This window comes from Anopheles ziemanni, chromosome 3 (assembly GCF_943734765.1).
Source record: "Anopheles ziemanni chromosome 3, idAnoZiCoDA_A2_x.2, whole genome shotgun sequence".
NCBI classification, from domain to species: domain Eukaryota; kingdom Metazoa; phylum Arthropoda; class Insecta; order Diptera; family Culicidae; genus Anopheles; species Anopheles ziemanni.
Genome location: NC_080706.1, coordinates 27,383,100 through 27,400,374, shown reverse-complemented (window position 1 = coordinate 27,400,374; position 17,275 = coordinate 27,383,100). Strand labels below are relative to the sequence as shown.

At 45.6% G+C, this 17,275-nt stretch overlaps 1 protein-coding gene across 1 annotated transcript; it reads right to left on the bottom strand.

Moving 5' to 3' along the window:
• Positions 1–100: 100 nt before the first annotated feature.
• On the bottom strand, positions 101–13,479 carry LOC131288091 (nose resistant to fluoxetine protein 6). Its single transcript, XM_058317191.1, has 10 exons — positions 13,194–13,479; positions 2,629–2,891; positions 2,382–2,557; positions 2,003–2,289; positions 1,627–1,761; positions 1,301–1,559; positions 1,057–1,222; positions 682–987; positions 302–619; positions 101–226 (listed from the first exon to the last, which is right to left on the bottom strand). Exons 1-10 carry the CDS (start codon positions 13,477–13,479, stop codon positions 101–103), a joined length of 2,322 nt encoding a protein of 773 aa, XP_058173174.1.
• Between the last annotated feature and the right edge of the window lie 3,796 nt (positions 13,480–17,275).

Here is a 17,275-nt window from a genome sequence, read left to right as displayed (position 1 = left end):
AGCGCAAGAATACAAAGCTGCAGGTTTATAGAGTTGATGATGCTGAAGGGTTTCAACTGTCGTACGCCACCCAGCAGGGCTTGTGGTTTGGTTGCGTCGTTCAGATACGTTTCTTCCGATTTGGCGACAGTATTTTAAGCATCGTAACGACGGGCGCCTCGAACGACAGTGAGATGATAAATGCAAGCACGTAGGACGACACGACCTGCCCGAGGTAGACGGTGGTCTGCAAAGGAGTAAGGTAAATAAAGGTGTAAGCCAAACACATAACAGGATGTCCAAGTGCGATAAGAGTACGTACCAGAGCGTTTGGAGTCATGTGAATGGGTGTGTCGGACTCCAGCGCGAATATTCGGTTGATGATCGGATGCACCAGGTACGCGCAGTAGGTGACGCGGGAGAATGGGTACAGGATGGGGGCGGACAGCAGCTTGTTGACCCATCCACCGTATCCGGACGAACAGGCCACGATGACCCAGCCGCACCCGATGGCCCATCCGGTGTGGCTAAGAGAGCTGTATGCTGCGGCGGCAGTTTGTGTGAGTGTGGTGTTGTAGAGGCCAAACAGCAGGTATAGCATCATCATTGTGGAGGTCACCCAGCCGGAGATAATGGTAAGCTATGGAGGAAAAAGTTGTAAAAGGCAATCGCCATAAGCCTTGCACAAAGCACCTCACTTACCAAAGACATCTTAATTTTGGAGTTGGTCTTGAACAAAATCCAGCCGACGCTCATGCCCACCAGGTAGGGACCAAGGCGGGTCCACGGTTTGTCGTAGATCTTGTCGAATAGCGCGAACGGATCGTCGGCGTCGGGCATGTGGTTGTTGGAGAAGGCAATGTAGGCCGTTGTAGCCCAGGCGGACACCATGAACACCGACATCATGGTCGCGGCAAACTTAAAGTGTCGCACGGCGATGATGAGGATCAAAGCACCGATGATGTAGAACTGCGTGTCATCGGCCAGGTACCAGCTCCATAGCATGCACTGTGCGGAACAGAAGAAGAAGATATTAAAGATCCATGTTTGTACTGGATGCCGGAATGTTCAACTCACCATCTGTTCGACTGGGAAGAGCGTGTTGATGTACAGGATATTGCGCCACCAGTATTTGGGACAGTTGACATGATCCTGGGTCGGTGGCTCGAAGACTGAGTTTTGCTCCAAATAGCGCATAACCACCTCCACCATGCCGAGCACGTACAAATAGGGAGCAGTAAGTCTAAGGAACAAGAAAAAACGCCATTAGAAGATCCTTATAGCAGATCAACATTCAAGAGGAGCTACCAAAGATCCTTACCTTACGAAGCGATACCCAACCAGGCCGAAGAAGTGGAACGTGCCAGCAGTTAACTCATTGACACCCTTGGTTAACTTCTCCAGATTGCCCTTGGCGTTCGTGCGGAAGTAGATAAACGACACCAGGAACCCGCTGATGAAGAAGAACGTGTCAACGCTGTACGCACCGTTCAGCACTATCTGGAACAGGAACTCCTTCTCGACCACCTTGCGCAGCTCCATGTTGTCCGAGTACTTGAACACGACGATCATCGTGTGGCCTGTGTGAACATTGAAAAAGGGAAATATTAGACTATGTTTCAGGTTTAGGGAGTTCATCCATCATACCTAGAATAACCCAGGCCATCGAAATAGCCCGCAGTCCATGGATGGATGGGATGGTATCGTTGCCAACGTTTTTATCGCAAATTGCCTTAAAGTTGGTCACCACCGAGAACGATAGGAGGAGTTCGGCCCACAAACCTGGAACGAAACAGAAGAGCAATTAAGTGGAAGTGAAGGGACATAAAGAATTCTTCTATTCTTCGCTTTCCAATATAGGCATGAATTCGAACTGTGTCAGGATTGATGCTTCAAAGCTTTTCGTTTCCAAGAGTACCGGTTAGTGTGTGCCTATACAACATCGGAAGATCGGAAGATCGTGCCGACTCGAGCGGAGAACTCCCCCATACGACCACTGCTCCGAAAGCCCGGCGGAACTTACTCAACTTGGCTTCCTCCGTTGCGGTCAGCTCCACGGCGAGGTTCTCGTCGGAGTTGTTATTGTTAACGCCCGTCGGTACGCGGATTACGGTGCAGTTACCTTTGCCGTTCTCTTCCGGTTCGCGCCGCGTCAGGTCGTACGTCGTGCAGCCCAGTCCAGTCGACATGTCCGATGTCAGCTCCTTGCAGTAGCTCTTGATGCGCATTTGTGCCTTATAGCGACGACGTAGGATCAGATCGTACCCGGTGCCACCGATCAGCAGAATGACCACAATCACCGAGAAGACGCTGTAAAAGTTAGAAGACACACAAGAGGAGGGTAATGAGATCAAACTGTGTAATTCTGTAAAAAGCGTGGAGAATAAAGGTATAAATATTACAATAGAATCCGGAAGGTAAAGTCATCCCAAAGGGAGAAGTTGTTCAGCGTGGGCGATCGCACGCCGACAAGCTCCTGCGACACATGTCGCAGGCTGATGTCCAATTTCAGCAGCGTTTCCACGTCCGCTATACTGCAAGCGCTTGGAAGGCACAATCCCACGACGACAGTTCGAATCTGAAGAAGAGCAATAGAACCAATTATTAAATGAATCCACTCATTGAAATGTAAATTTCTTTTGACATTACCGCATTGAATGATTCGGTACCGTTGATCAGTATCTTTGCCATATAGAACCCGGGCAGGAAGGGTGGATTTTCATGCTCCATTTCGGACGAACCGAGGAAGTTACCATTGATGTACGTTATGTCGGTGTTTCTTCCCTTCTTCTTTGGCGCTGGCTCAATGCCACTGTCATTCTGGTGAATATACGAACACTGATCCCTCGAACCGGTCCAGTAGTTGTTTCCCCAGAAGAATCCTTTGTTGTACTTGCCGGATGAGTCGTCCACTGAAAGGAAACGAAAAGTACTACTATTAGCAGATATTTAAAAAATGCAACCAGCATCGAATGTATACTTCGAGATAGTGGATTTGAAAATATAGACATCATTAGAACGAGAAAATGTTTTTAAACCATCGTTCAAGAAACATTGAACATTGAATCGTCACATGCTCAGTCTATTGCATACCTCACAGGCGCTTTCCTCGTTGTACTGGCGTCTACGTCAAATTGCATATTTAATATTAAACATTATACACAGCAAAAACTCTTCTACAGTCTTTACCTTTTTACTATCCTTTTCCATTATTTTCCTAATTTATAACGCAATAAAATCTCCACCGCAGCGGAAAGAAGAAAGTATCATTGTCACATAATAAATGATCCAACGATACCTTGGCGGGGCGAATTTATCGTAAATTATTCTGCGACATAAATCAATCATCCAAGCAAGACAGGAATATTCAAAGCGGTTGGCTCGGACTACCAGCTGCAACCTTAAACTATGCCCCCTGAATGACCCTGACTCATCAACGCGAGGTGAGGGTGTTGGCCGTTAGATCATTGTTTTTATTCGTACAACTATCGCGATCCGCTGCGAGTGGTGAATCCCGATGTCAAGTGCTCTCTGCTAACTCTAACGTCTGACACGCTTGCTTGATCAACATAAGAGAGTTCTTAATCGTATAACACACAGTCTTGAAGTTAACTAAACCTAGGCTTAAAATAAAAATGTTATAACAGAATATTTGTCTTTCAAACCTTATCCCAAGGCCGAGAGAGATATTGATTTCCTTGCAAATAAGCTTCCAGATGGTTCTGAGTCAATGTTAATGGAATGTCAATGAAACAGAATGAAACAAAGCAACAAAAATTCCATCGACCACGTCTGGACTTGGTATGCAAATCGCCAAGGTCAAACTATCTTATTTAATCTTGAATCTTTTTTTAAATTTCCAAAGACATTTGGCACACACGTCCACACGATACACGTAAGGATACGCGAATGTTTCTGGTTTTTTGTCAAAGAACAGTTATCTGAGAAGCGTATTCTATCGGAATACTCCTACGTTCGACGTTAGGCGCCAATATTCAGACATAGTCTAACAATTTTTCATTTTCTATTTTCAGCAATTCACTCATCGCCTTAGCGCTGCTTCCTACTCCATCCGTTGCGATATGGTTTAGGAAATCGTCGTCGACAATCTTTGTAGGTTTATCTTTTCCCCCTCGAAAAAGTTAGCAAGTCAATGAACAACCCAGCGAGGAAGGTGAGCCGGTTTTCTCTAGGCGGAAGTAAACCGCTTTCGGTTGATTTTCTCCTTCTCAAGATGAAGGCGTTCGAGAGCTTCAATCATTACGTTTTGCGAAACAGTCAAAGATGTACACCACCTTTGGCGGATCCGTTGGGAACCTTCCCGAAGAACCGACCGGCCGTTGTCGTTGCGTTCAATGTTACCGAACCGATTGGCCTTATTTTAAATCCATTCACTTTCTGGGAGCAAGTTTCATGTACAATCCTACCGCTGGTCTTCAGTTCCATTACGATATGGTGATGGTGATCCGGGACCTTGTCCGGGTGTGCAGCCGTTCTTTGCTCCTGCAATTCTGGGGTTTTGTGTACCAGGACTACTCTTTCGCTTCTGCCAACTAGTTATTGCCCATACGAAAACCGCAGGAATTATTCTGCAACACACGTCCAAGCTCCAACCGGGACTCAGGCGATAGGAGACGCCGTCCTGACGTAATTCGTACGACTAAGTGGCACAAACGCTGATCACTGGACCGTGATTCGTCGGCCACCGGGTGGTTGACCAAAAACCCACCTGAGAGATCCTGTTTTGGCGGCTCGTGCCTCCGATGGCATAATCGGCAGCTGCAAGTCATTCGCCCCCATTTTGGCCCCGTTAGATATCTTGCTCCACCGTCTCGAGACTCGGGACATCGTTGGTAGAAACAACAACAAACAAAACTACGGGGGTTTTCCCCCTCGGTTTGTTGCGTGCCGATTTTCGCCTTTTTTCCACACCGTTTCATTTCGCTTTCTATTAGGAAAGCGAATCTCCTCAAAGCCATCGACGGGACAGTTTGCCAAGCGTTGCACTAAAATGCAAAACAGATGCTTGGCTGTAGGTGGTGTGTGGTGATGGTGGTACTGTTACGCGACCACTACTGACCCATTTCGATGCTCGGGTTGGTTTTTAAAGGCCCCGTCCAGCGGCTGTTGATGGAGGTGACTTATTAGATCTCTCGCGCATTCGTGTGGTTTCCAGCGACCCCTTCGGGCTCGGACTAACCTAGACTAGATAGTAGCAGGCACGCGCTCGTGTGTCCATGCAATTAAACGATTGGACCCTCGTACGTTAGTGGACACACGAGATAATAATAGACGCCCGCGTCAAACTTCTTCCTTACTGCTTCCAGCCTTCAGGGTGCGAGCTAGCAGCGAACGAACATTCCGAGGTCCCCACGGACGATAATGAGCGTTCCTCCAGCCTTTCGGACACCTTTACCTTTTCTGTTGTCTCTCCCTCTCTCTCTCTTCACTTTATGTAATAAACGCACACAGCATCACCCGCCAAGTGACCGCAGGGTAAGGGAAAGGGGAATGCGAAAACGTATAAACGAAACCGCACAATATAAATGCAACACACAGGACCGAAACTGCAATGCATCGGTAATCGGTCGAGCCGAGGGACTTTCGAAAGTTTTAGCACTGCCCTTACAATGGTGACTCGGGGTTTTATCTTTCCTTTTGCGAATTTTAATGTCCACTCGACAAAGGTGAGCTGCACGCACGCACACTGAGAAAGGCCCTGGCGGATGAACGTGAAGGACGACGATTTAATGGAGCCCGCTGCGTATGAAATGCATCGGATGCAAAAGGGTGTCCTGGGTGAGAAACCCAGGTTAGTGCACGGAAAGTCAACCAGATGGTCCCCCCCGGTGATGCAAACGTACCGAACTTGTTCGTGTTGTAACGATACGCGGTGAGTGGGAACGCCGAACGGAAGGACATGAAGGCATTTTGGTTGACATTGAAAACCTCCCCGGGAAAGGGAAAGCGAAACTAGGGGGTTGAAAAAAAACCAAGTTCCGTTCGGATGTACGTGGAAAGCACGGTAACGACTCGGTGTCGGTGTCATAAGTGTCAAAGTCAAACTTACCTCACATACACATGGCCCGTTCATTGACTATCGATCCGTCCAGGCTGATGATCGGTATTCAGTTGACCGTCCAAAAAAGGTACGTTTTTTGTGTTTCGTGCGCCTTTGTCACCGTTTGACGCCGGACGCCGAATTTTGAATCGTTAACGCACGCGCAACGTCTTGAGCCGCGTGTGTGTGTGTGTGCTCGACGGATGATTTACGAAACCGCTGGCACGGGCTCGTGGTCGCTCCCGGCCACCTCGGCCAGCCTCGCCCCGTAGGGATGGCTGCTAAAGGAGGTCAGCCAACAAAATTGTGATGGTGATGAAAAATTCATGGCCATTCGGTTGGGCAAAAGGTGGAGCGGAAAACCCCCGCCGGGAAAGGCGCGAACGCGGGCGGGCAATTGGTGCTCGTGTATTCGGGCGTGAATCACCGGAGTTTTGCTCGGTCGACGGTTTTGCAATGGACACTCGCGCAGACACTTTAATTGTCCAAATTTCTCCCCAGGGCCATGGCGGTCGTTAGTTTCTATCAGACTGGAGATCTCATGTCACGCCGTCTGTTTGCTCGAAAACTAACTCCATCTCTCATGTTATGCGTTTGTCATGTCATAAGCCAACAGAGAAATTGCAACCATTTTATGTGAATCATGAGATTTTTTTTAAATCCTAGCAGTATCATATTTTTGTTGCTCTAGTTATATTTGATTTTCATGTAAAGTAAATTTATAGATAAAATGAAAGGTATATTTTTCAAATTATCTTCTGATTACAACATTGCGTTGATGTTGTATTGTTGAATCAAAATCTAAAACTCGAGAGAATTCTCTATGTTTGAATCCTCATTTTAGTTAAATACTAGTTAAATGTTTTTTTCTACGTATATAGTGAGGGTATTCTATAAGTTGAGCTGATTTCGCTATTAAAATGATTAAAATGATCAAAAATTATAAAATAATAAATTCAAATTGTGTATAAAAACCATAAATCACTGTTTATAAATAAGGTATTTTGTACTAACTCATATTAAAAAAGAGCATCAATAAAACTCGCGCACGACAGCTTTCCTCAAATAAGAAATCAGATGCGTTGGAAACGTTTTGGAGTAAAGCAAAGATATCACAAATTAATGATGCAATAATAATTGACCTATCACAAAGCATATAAGTTTTGTTCCGCCTTAACCTGAATTTTCCCTCAAACGAGCGTTTTGAGGTCAATGTGAGCCCTCTCTGGCGCGTGCGATGGGTCGTAAAATTCAACTGAACGAACCCTCGGCGTCAAATTTACTTCGCATCTTTTTTTTTTGCTACCGTAACCACCCGAGATGAGCGTATCTCATAACACACGGGTGAGAGTGTAATCGGCCGTGCGTACGCAACGCAAGCATCTTCCAAGACACTGCCTTAAAACAATGACCCAAATTTTGACTGCACGCGGCGCCCCTCTCCATCCCCTCGGATTGCAATCAAAAACTCGCCCAACATTTATATCACTCCTTTCCTTCGTCCCCCGTTTGGCGAGTCGATTCCACGCCATTTGTGTGCGTGGAAAACTGGTAAAAAAAACAAAGATTGCTCGCGTGCCAAACCGCCCCGAAACCACGCGAGACGACATTTAGCGCTCCTAGAAAATCGCGTGGAAAAAGAACTTCATACTACGTAAGGCACGCAACGCGGGCCGATGTGTAATGCGCTCGGGCGATGATTGGTTTCGTGCGAAACGTTACTACACCAAGCAGATAGTGCGATGAACAGTGCTCAGTGGATTCCACAGCAGAAAGAAAGCAAAAACGAAAAAGGGACGAAGGTCGTTTGCGGAAGGCCGAAAAACACGAAAGACATCAACGCCCGGTGTAGTAAGCGAGGAACCCGCCGATTTTCATAACCGACCACAAGGGCCCCGGTGTGACCTGGTTCCCTTTTGCTGTTGATTGCACTTTTTGTAGATCTAACAGTTCTACGCTCACTAATGACTGCTCACTGGTATTTTATTTTCGTAATGAACATCATGTAAAATAGATGTAACATGTCACGAAGGCAACTTAATTCGTTTATTTATTTTAACTCGTTTTCTCTACCGGTGACCTTGTTTTGTCGTATCCGAAAGAAGGAAAAGCCTGTCCGGTGTCGCGTGGTGATAATGGTGCCCCAGCTCTTGACACGGGGGTGTTACCTAGTTTCGTCCAACGTTGACAAAGATGACATCGCAACGATGGCGCTGAAACCAGGCAAGGTTGCATCACTTGCCCCGTGCGGGGACATTCGAAAGTGGTAAAAAAACGATACGGTCGGCCCTAGAAGATGAAGAAATGGGAAACTGGAAGTCTACCAACTGACGAACAAACAGGTTTCCATGACCAAAGCGGTCAATCCTCGATATAAATATGTGCCTGTATGTAGATGTGTTCGTACCACGGTCGGAAAGGAAGCTTCATGCTAGCTCGAAGATATTATGCATTGTTTGTTTGTGTTTCACTGTCACAAACGGTGGACAGTCGGTGAACTACTCCTTGCCCATCCTGGCACGCACCGCTCGCTTTGGGAGCCTTTGAACCGCCGTCATTCAAGGGTTACCCGGGAGGCCAGCTGTTTCTGAACCGCCACATACACCGAACGCACTCTCCTTCGGTACTTTCGTTTTCACTTTTCATATTTGGTTGTGACGTAACCGAGAGCTTTGGCTTTGTAACGGCCGGTGTGCAGCTGGTGATGGAGATGGTAGCTCGCAGGGTTGGAGAAAGGCGGAGAGGAGGACCAAACGTGGAGCCATACGGTGGGGGCCCAGTCAAGCGGAGACCATATAACCGGTGAAGAAATCGAACAAGGGGAGGAGGAGGATCTGTTACGCATTTGCTATTACGCGCGCCGACCGTCGAGCTCCTCGATTGAGTCAGCGGTGAGCGAAATTATGAATCCGTTTGCTGAATGACTGCTGCTGGCGGCTTAACGGTGCGGCTGGAAGGATGGGAGGTGGTGGCGAAACATTTTCACGGTTTGCCTGCCTGCGGAAGGGAACGCCATTGATGGCGGCTCTTTGTGCACACGCGGAATCGAACCACCCGGGAGGGAAATAAATATTGGTTTCTTCCACGACAAAAGATGGAATACGTTAGTATTCCTTTAAGGGGGAAAATCACAGCAGAGAATAAGATTTTTACCAACGCTTCCGATATTCCCTCTCGGGTGGTTCGATTCGATTTTTATTCCAACGCATTCGACTCAGCTCGCAGCATTTTAGAAATATTTAAAGTAACCGCACGGTACAAAAAGTGAAATTGAATTAATAGTATTCATCGGCCGAAGGTTAATCACCGAAACACCGCAAAGCAGTATCTCGTCGACAACGATGTCCTTCAAAAAAGCGGTTCTTAATGCTGCCAGACCGCCCAAAAGGATAACAGAATGCTAAATACTTCTGATAAATAAAGAAAAGTCCACTATTCTTTAGGTTTAAAACAGATCGAAACCGATCAAGGTTTATTTGAAATTCATGAATCCGTTAGTTGTTTCGCTAAAAAGAAACGGAATCTTTTTATAAACCAGATTCCTCATTCTGCTTAATCAGTTTAGTATAAAAAAAACATGTAGATATTGTCTATAGCTAATCCAAATTAACCAGAATAGAAACTAACTTCTATTTAAAACTGTTCATATGTCTGTTCAACAAACATGCGCAAACAAAGACGACCCACAGTGCATTTGTACGTAATATGGTTAAATTTTTGCACAAACATGTTGATCGTTGACCAGCTGATCATTCGATTTATAATGTAATCGAAACGTGATCGGTTCTTATTTATGTTTCTATTTTGAAATAGAATAAGATCATTTATTCGTTTACTCTTCTGGTGTGAACAGTTTGCTTGAATGTTTGTTGTGATTTCGTTATTATTGTTTTCATTTGTCCATTCATCTTTTTGTTTCGTCTGTCGGTATTTCCAAGAAAGAGTCGTGGTCGATCAAGCTCCTTTCCAGCTCGTAGAGAACTTGGATACGCGTGGCTAAATTAGAAAAAACATCTTTTTTCAGTTAATCATAATGCAAGCTACGAACAAACTCCTCTAAGGAAAAATAGTATCTCAACAATATACATATAGGTCAGACAAATTTTGTTTTCCGATTGCATATTTATTCCATGACTCTATGGGCATGATTCGCAATGAGTGATATCCCGGATTTGGATTGTGTTTGTCAAACAACCGTTCCGTCAATTAGCTTTGTCTTCCCCCTCTCACCGTCGGAAGAATTTTAAAATTTGATTGTTGGTTTTTCTTTTCCCACGTCGGCATCCCCGGCCATGACATTTCGGTTTTCACCTCGACGAGCCCCACCCCGGCTGACATCAGAATTATTCCCACGCACATCCGTCCACCGCCAGAGCAAACACTTCAGCTTCCACTCGAATCGGCCAGTCCTGAAAATCGTCATCACTTAGCTGAGCGTCGGGTGTGTGTGCGTTGCTTTGGCTCAACTGCAACACGTGGTTCAAACACGCCGTTCCCGAAGAACGCAATATAGTGCGCAACAGAGATTGCCAAAGCTCTCCGGTGCATGCGCTAGACCTCATTTGGATACATAATCGTGTCCCATGGCCCAATACACTCCCGCAGTCCACTTTACGTAACGGATCTGGCGGAGATTATTGACCAACGAGCAAATCTCATGCTAAAAGCGAACGTTGGTTGACGATGATGGTGTTGTTGTTGGAGGTGGTGGTGGTAGTCTTGGGTGGTAAGAACCTCCATATCGAACCATACCTGTTGATTTTCCCGCCGCAAATCGCCGGTTGTTTTTTTTTTTTGTTGTCTGTGTCGATATACGCAGATTGGTAGTAATAGCTCGGGCAAACAGATGGAAAATAAATAACGAGGATCGGGCCAGCGCAAGTGATTGCAGATAGCTAGTATCTTGCGAGGCGATGTTGAAATCCCATCTGTCGTTTCATAAAATTGCTGCTGCATTTCCGTAAACAATCCAACGCAACGCTCGGTTGGAAACGGGGATTGTTTTATGCTAATAACCATTCGTTTCACTCCAACATGCAGTCGGTTCAGTGTTCATTTATCTTAATGATTTCGCTACACAAAAAAGAAATCTTTCCTTTCGATTGATCCTTTTTATTACATCACCTACAAGCTCCACAAGAACGAGCTGAAGTAAATCAGCAACTTTCCTTATTTCCATCAGCGCTTAGATAAGCTGGCGTAACACGTGTCCACTTCGATTGGTCAATCCTGCATCAAAAAGCTCACCTGACCACGTGATGCAGCTCGAACGAGAAAGAAAAACAGTAGTATTGTCCCCAGCATTAAAAAAAAGTCCCACAAACCCCACAGGCAAAGATCACTGGGTCAAAGGTATTAGCTATGCCGGGAGTTAGTGGCCCAGAAGTGCGACAGCACCATCAAATCCATTCGGCGACCCTAATCGATCGACATGCAGTGGCGTATCTTTCGCCTAAGGGCTCGGTAAAGTATTGCCAGCAGATACGGAGCGGCCTGCAGCATCGCAAAAAAATGAAGACAGAAAAGAAACGAAACGCTTCACGAGGGAAGCAGCAGCAGAAGAGGAGAAAAAACCCACTGCCGAACGAAACCGCCCGATTCCGATTGGAAATGTGGTACGTTCACGAAAATTATGTAAGCTTTCGCCATCGCCGCCAGGGAGAGAACAGTGCTCCATTGCTTCATACCGCCATATTTACCCTCCCCGGGCGCTCTGCTCGGACGTTCGTGTGTTGGTGTTGTGCTTTTTCCTTTTTTCTTTAAAATGGTTTTACTGTATGTTTCCATTTCGGTTGTAAGTTGTTTCTTTTCTCACCTTCGCACACTTCGGCTGGCGGGAAAAACACGGAAAGAGAGTGAAACCCGGTGAAAGACAACATTTGATCCTCAATCCGTTGCGCGAATGGCATTTTCTTCGTTTCGGCTCGCCGGATCGGGCCCGCTTGTAATATCCTACCTCTCACCGAAAAGATGCATCGGGCGAACGGGCCTACCACGTGCTTCGGGTGGGTTTCGAGCGATTGTTGCCCGATTTGTTACTACACATGCCGCACCATTATGACATTATGCCATCCAAACGCCACCACCACGCGATGGCCACGCCACTAACGCCTGCTCGATGGTGACCGAAAAGTGCAGCAGTAACACAGTTAAATAAGAAAAGAAAAATGTGCTTAAATGGTGCATCGAGCACGCGCATTACAAGCGAACGAAGTAAAACGCTAGACACTTTAGCCCCTCGCGGGAAACAGTAGTCCGATGCGCGTCATTACACGCGTTACAAATGGAGTGGTTTTCTTTTTTGTTTTGTGGTAAAACATAACGATGTCGGTTCCTGATAGGCCTACGATTTAATCGATCTGTTTCGGTACGGAAACGTGTCCTTCCTTAAGTACATCCGGTTGATACACAAGTCTGTCCAGATAATGGTATACTAAACGTCTCATTCATATGAACCGGTGTGGTTTTTAATTCTTCACTCTATCGAATTGTCAATTTTAATTAAATCAAATATTTTACGGGAATATCCTCGACGTCAAATTGGTTTGGGAAAATATTCTATTACAACAAAAGAATGAAGGTACACATTTTGATTACTAAGATCGAGAAATTGAAATTAAGTGCCGAAGAAATTAAACCGAAATGATTGGCAAAAATTATAGCATTTTCCAAAATTAAAAAGTCGAAAATCTTTGGTTTGAAAGTAAAGAAATATTTTTAAAAAAATCGACGTTAAGATATTTAGAAATTATTTAGTTCAAAAATTGATAAAGTCTACCGTATTGTCCGAGGTATCGTCCAAAATATGTTTGATACAGTAGTAAATCTTATCTACCTACTTAGTTCAATTATCGAAGAAAGATTCGATGATTTTTGTTGTTCAAATCATACTACCATACTAGCTTTTATTTTTTTTACGATCGATATTTCATAATAAAAGCAAAACCCTTTTTTTAAATCGTTATGAACTTCAAATAAGTAAAACTAGACTTATTCCAACATAAACTAGAATATATGAATCAGATTAACCCGTCACACATCGAATAAAACCCCTTGCCCGTCCCGTAAGTTAGATAAATTATACGTTGTGCCAATAGTGATAAGCAACTGGTTGAGCGATCCTGAAAAATGCGTAAATATGGGCAACACTCACTCTTTAACGCCCACAGCTTCTCGTCCTGTAGACCCTGCAGGTACTGCGTCATCTGATCGCCGCAACGTCCACTCAGGCGGGGTCGTAACGATCCCCAGCCATTGGCAATGCGTTTGATGTCGAACACGGTCAGCTTTTCTTCTAGCAGAATCAACCGATCGAAGGAAAATTCGGTCGCACTTTCCACCGGCGTCGCGTCCGAGCTGTTTGCATCCTGACCGGCCGTCTGCGCGACACCCAGCAGCAAAACGGTGGCACACGCCCACCAGATCCGGTTCCGCTTCATTCTTTGGAAACTTTGCTAATATTTTCCGGTAACACTTTGTTCTCAGCAAAGCGTCTTGTTTGAGCACTTTGGTAAACTTTACAACTGGAAACTCTCCCCGGGTTTTCTGACGATGGATTGATCCGGAACGCTTCTTTAGGAGATAAAATTTGATTAGAAAATCATTTGCAATTCAAAACACACATCAACACTTCACACAACCACCCCTCCTGCACTCAAACAAACAGGACACTTTAAAAAAAAAAACCCCCCAGTGCAATGTACGGTCACCACCTCTCGGGCTCGATTACGACGGCAACACAATGGTAAGACGACAATGTCGTTGTGATCACCTCTTTTCCACGAGTGTTACGTTTGCCCAGGCCCGGATCGAAAGCGCCAACACACATTCCCGCTTGGCACTGACTTTGCACTCCGGGAGGTGGAGAGTGAAAGAGATTGTTACCAAATTGCACAACCTTCGCGCTTCTTCGGGCGGGCAAACACAAATATGGTTTCTGCTCTGAAAACGGTGTGCAAACAACAACTGAGCCAGCACTTAACAAACTAATAGCAGCGTGAAACTAAAATAAACACCAAAATAACACAAACACCGGAGAATTTCACACTCTCCCTCCCTCGCTCTCTTTCTTTCTTTCTTTTATGCTTAATGAGCATTTAAAGTCAGCACATTATGTAGCAGCATCGTTCGCGCGAACGAAGGGGAAAGTGACCACAACAAAGGGGGGAAATTTCACTGCGGGAAATTGTTTAAAGATTTTCAATGAAGTGAAATAACTCTTCCCCCGCGGAAGAGAGGACGACGAAGAAACTCGCGGGCATTCCCGAGAAAACTCAGCACAACCGTAATCGGCCGTGGAAAGTGCCGTCCATTTCCTTCCGCAATCGGTTTCGAGGAAGAGAAGCCCGATTCTCCGATCGGCCTGCTGAATGCCACCACACACGCCAGGAAAAATGGTTGTTGACGGAAATTCACTGCCGCACGGATCGTGGGGCCCGAAGCGTGGACCAGTTTCTCGCAGCAGGATCACGATCCGACCGGTGCGCGCTTGGAAAGGGAAGCAGGAAGGCGAGAAAGTCGAACCGAAACACTAACCGGAATGCACAACCTGCGCGCCCGAAGACTGCAACCAGACTGATCGCACGTACCGGGCCAAGTACAACGGCGAGTGGCCCAAAGCCACCGTGCGGGCAGTAATCCCATAAGCACCACCAGCCACTTCGCCAACGGGGTATATACTATACATCCCCGCCATATGCGCCATCGCACTTCGTCACGAGCACGAACGCAGCCAGCACGTTTGGGCGTTCGTTCGCGGCGTCGATCATGCTCGGGCGAGAGGTGTGTGGAATGTGTTTGCGTGAATCTTCACCAGTGGATGCTGAGAGGACTTTTGGGGAACAACACCAGCCGCTAGTAGGATTAGTACCTGTGCCACTTAGCCGCCATTTGTTGAAGTAATGATCTACTTTGATTGATTTATGGCGAGAAATACAGCAGAACAAAGGCCAACGAGATACGCATTTTTTCCATTGCGAATAAAAGTTCAAAGATAGCAATTTTCAAAATATACGTTAACTACATTCATTGAATGCAACAGAAGGAAAGTGGTAAGGATCTATATGTTACATATATTTATAATTTATTTATTTATTTAAAAAAAAATGTCTATTGTTCAAATGATTTAGTGTTGCTGATGTAAATGGCAGCTTTGTTTTTTATAGCCCTTGAAAAATGGTTTTTATTTTATTGATTTTTTTGTTTGCATGCTTTCTATGCGTTTGCTAGGAAATGGAGTTCAAATTTTTATTTTCAGCTGATATTTTATACATTTTATTTAGCTTTCAATAAGCAATGTTGTAGTATTGTAATAGTTAGGGGGTTAATTCATCATTTCAATTTTCACTCACAGTTAGAAAGGAATGCATTAAAAACATCATTTCCACTAACTTGATTAGAAGAGCTACAAATAATTAAATAGGATTAAATTTCAGTTTTTTAGTATTGCCAACATTACTCATCATCATCATTACTCAACAAACTGTTAAAATTTACTATCAAATTGAGCGTGAAAATTAAGAAGATTTCAAAAACATTACGGAACTCGATGACAATCTCTTCGTTTTCGGTTTGCTACTTTATTTTTATTATTTATGTACTTGCGACGACTGAACCACTCGGACGCTCCAACACTTGATCCAACGGCGCACAACGTCACCGGACAGACGGTAAATAACCTCGCGGCCAGCATAACCCGCCGAAAGAGGTGACAAATCGCAAATGCGAAAAATAACAAAAAGGACCGAACCGAAAAACGACAAATAAAAATCGTGTATTGGTCAGCATTTCTGGTGGTCCAGAGGTTTTCTTGCTTTTTTAACTACGGTGGTTTCGTTCAACTCGCGGCAGTCCGTTGTAAAGGTAAACTTTCCTCCCGGCAAGGTTTCCGTCCATCAAACCCACGGTGGGAGGGGGAAGGTATGACAGACAAGTGGGGCGACGGAAAACAAACCTTACGGACACGGGTTCTTGCTTATTGTTTCTTTGCCATTGCTAACCTTCAACCTTGGCAGAAGCGCAAACATGGCGACAGAATTCAGCCGGTGTGTTTGTCTTAAGCAGATTCCTGTGGGCAAGAAAAGCCAGCGAAATTCTGAGGTATTTAGAGGCTTTACAAACATTATTACAACACATATAGAAGGTTGTCAGGGGCATGAACTGCTTTTGGTGCTGCAATTGAATTGGCATCTTGGTATCACAAGACTTCGTTGTTTCTTTTGGTGGACAGCAAAACTAATGGCAGCGACCCGGCACGTCCCTTCTATTGATCATTTGGAACCAAAATCGAACGCAAAACAAGCCATTACAATAAGGCACGCAACACGTGCATACCGTGACACACATAACGCGTAATCACACACACATACCCTGGCACGTGAAAGGAGCTGTCAATCCAACCCCTTCGGTGTCTTCCCCTCCCCGGCACTTAGGATAGGACTTCTGCGCATTGCCGTTGCATAGGACTTGCCACCCACTATGCGGCTCCGTAGCCAATGGACGGCATCGGGTGGTCGGTATGGAGGGCGCGTCGTACGCATACTGGCTCATGATCGATGTGCCACATCAATGCAACCCCACACACGAATTACGTACCCGAAACCGTTTGGAAACCGAAACAGCGAACATTTCTTTAGTGGCGCAAGGTTAGACCCTTGAAATCACGCATCCATTACGCATGGACGTGTGCCACATGTTGCGCGATTGCGCCGGGGTTATGGTGGCCAACCTTCCACCCACACGCACACAAACACACAAACCGGACTGGTCAACGGATCCGGCCCGGTTCCGGTCTCATTTGTCTGCCGACCTCAGCGGAAGGAAGCAAGGAAAACTCTAGAAGCAAACACTGAAAAACGATTACGCCAATGACATCGTTAGCAGAAATGGGGATCAAAACCAGCATAATCTAGTGCTCGGTGAAATCAGATGTTCGTTCGCTGCTCGCATCGGGCCATCGGGGCGACCTCGCCGTTTCGGTCTCGTTGTCGCGGGAAAAAGTGAAACTTCCGGATAGACAGATGCGAACGAAACATTGAATTTAATATCGTGTGCGATGGAAATGAAAATGTTGTTGATGGGCGATTGTTTGGGATTTTATTTTTCGCCGTTTTCCCCGACGACCATTTTACGATGATAAGAGGTTTTGGGAAAGGCTGCCAGTGTTGGTGATGTTAACGCAGCCGGGAGGGTGAAAGAAAACGTTACGCCAACGATGTTTTCGATCGTGATCTCGAA